Source organism: Nannobrachium achirus (assembly GCF_963921795.1).
Source record: "Nannobrachium achirus genome assembly, chromosome: 20".
Lineage (NCBI taxonomy): Eukaryota > Metazoa > Chordata > Actinopteri > Myctophiformes > Myctophidae > Nannobrachium > Nannobrachium achirus.
The window spans coordinates 25297407-25300124 of record NC_137827.1 but is presented as its reverse complement, the minus strand read 5'-3'; the positions used below and the strand labels follow the sequence as shown (position 1 = coordinate 25300124).

The 2718-nt window shown below is 41.8% G+C and overlaps 1 protein-coding gene across 1 annotated transcript; it reads left to right on the top strand.

Moving 5' to 3' along the window:
• Positions 1 to 514: 514 nt before the first annotated feature.
• On the top strand, positions 515 to 766 carry LOC308306032 (ubiquitin-like protein NEDD8; the record flags this gene model as incomplete). Its single annotated transcript, XM_080750932.1, has 1 exon — positions 515 to 766. The coding sequence occupies one exon, from the start codon at positions 515 to 517 to the stop codon at positions 764 to 766; it is 252 nt and encodes an 83-aa protein (XP_080607058.1).
• Positions 767 to 2718: the final 1952 nt, after the last annotated feature.

Here is a 2718-nt window from a genome sequence, read left to right as displayed (position 1 = left end):
TTGGAGATACAAGGTTTCCGCCCAACAACGACGACATGCATTCAACACAGCCCCTGCGTGACATCAGTGCATTTTCCACAGATAAATCGCATGCAGCAATAACAGATGTTGCTAAGTTTCGTTCCCTTTACATCTTGACACCTGACACGTTCTGTTTCACTAGCCTATAGCTCTCGCTGCAGTGGGACAGCTGGAGAATAAACCTTTACAACTGATTGTTTTGTCCATTATTAAAATATAATAATAATGATATCGTGACTACTAATTATAATACATAATGGACAACCCACAGGTTGAGAATCACTGTACTACAGTGATTCTCAACCTGTGGGTTGATTCAAAACACGCTCGCACAAATCGGCATCATTAAGCAAGGGCTTGTGTTGTGTGTGACATCATCCCAGTGCTGTGTCAGTCTTCCGTATATAAAATAAGGTAGTGTTCCATTTGACCTTGAGAGAGACCAACGAACAGACAGACGTATAGTCGCTTTGTTTTATGCTTATAGTTCAAGATGCTGATCAAAGTAAAGACTCTAACGGGAAAAGAAATAGAGATCGACATCGAGCCCACGGACAAGGTGGAGCGAATCAAAGAGAGGGTCGAGGAGAAGGAGGGAATCCCACCCCAGCAGCAAAGACTCATCTACAGCGGGAAACAGATGAACGACGACAAGACGGTAGCCGACTACAAGATCACGGGAGGCTCAGTGCTTCACCTGGTCCTGGCTCTACGAGGAGGACAAGTCTTTCGCATCATCTGCTAGTCCAGTGTCTCAAACCTTTCCATTTCAAGGTCTCCCCTTAACTCTGACAGTGTACAAATGGAACCACATGGACCCTTTCCACTTGTTCCATTTGTATGCTGTTAGAGTTACAGACTTGTATGTCTCAATTTAGACCCCCATTAACGAACCCACAAAGTCCCTGGAATCCACTTTGACAACCACTGCGCTAGTCAACCAGTTGTGATCGAGGACGCAGCAAAGCCATGTCTGTCAATGTCCCACGATGTTACAGCACTGCAAGCCTATGTCTGCCAATGTCCCACGATGTGACAGCACAGCCATCTCAAATGCCATGCTCCCAGATGCTCTACGAAAGAAGGTGAGAGAAAATCTCCACCAGGCCGTCGGCCTTTCCCAAATATGGACTTCCAGATTGGCCTCGAATTTATTCTGACATCATAAATACGACATAAAAAAGTGTTGCCTAAATATGGACTTCCACACGGCTCCAGACTGCCCTCAAAGTTGTGCCGGCATAAATATGGAGTTCCACCATGACTTCAGACTCCTCAAAGTTCTGACATCTCCACATGGCTGTAGTGTAGACTCTTCGATGTTCTGACGTCGTAGATATGGAGTTCCACGAGACCTTCTGATGTCGTAAAGAAGAAAGATGTAATGCCCAAATATGTTCCACATGGCTCCAGAATGGACTCCATGTATGACTTCAGACTGGCCATAGCCTGGAGTGACGGTTGGTCTGAGGTTATTAATTCACAGCCAGACAGAGTCTAACTACAACAACACTGTAGCTTCCATCCATCTGAGATCTTGAACTTAATGTGGCAGTCAGGCTATGACATCAGTCATCTATCACATCAGTGATATAGATACATGCTCCATTTTTTGGGCAAGGTTTCAGCCCAATCCGAACACCATTGACCACCCTAACCCTAAAGAAACAATATAAAACATAATGAAGGAAATAATAAACTGTAATGAACCAAAACCCTGAATGAGTAGTTCAACTGTACAACCATGTGTAAGCATATCTTGGGACAAAGCAGGTTTATCAAGTTTTTTTTTTCTTATAAATATAAAAAGATTATGAAAAAAATGTTTATTAGTCAGTCATCAACAATACAGCACAAAGACTGAAAATCATATTCCCAAACCTAATGTTCAGGTTGTTTATATTTATATTCATGTCACTGTCAGTATTGCCAGTATAAGAAAATATTTTACAAAATGATCTGGCCAACTTTCTAATGGTCGCTAATCGCCATTAGGTGTGTTACTTGTATATCTTTTTATTACCAGGCAGATGCACTCTCTCAGCTATTCTGTCTAGCCCCAAGATACGGTTGTACTGTGCATCTACCAACATGGAATTACTGTACACGTTACAAAGAAGTTAGTAATTTATAACACCGGCATCCGATTTCAGAATTTGATGCTAAAATACAGTATTTATACATGAAACATTTGCTGAACATAAACAGAAAATAATTGTAGGGCTACGATAAGACACAATAATTGCTGTATAATTTTAGAATGAAACTCTTCCAATGCTTTAATAATGCTTCATTCAAACTGCTACCATGTGTTGTTTCTTTTTTTCTCCTTCAATCTTTACCAAATTAGAATAGGCTACACATGATCTTAGGAGTCACCCTGGCCCTGAGACTGGAGATTGGGGTTCATTCCCTGGCCAAGTAATACCAAAAGATGATATGATTGTTTACCCAATGCCTCCCTGCTTGCACTCAGCATCAAGGCTTGTATTGGGGGTAAGTCCCTGTGACATACAGTACTAGCGTCATGCCGTGCAGGATTCGTTGATTGCCAATGCTACTTACTTGCTATTACTTCAGCATATTTGGGCAAGGTCTCGAGTCGACTGCCATTGACTTCCAATATAAATTCCCAATATGAGGTGGATAAGTGTGGGGAGCAGTGGTGTGTACAAGACTTTTTTTTAAATCTATGAT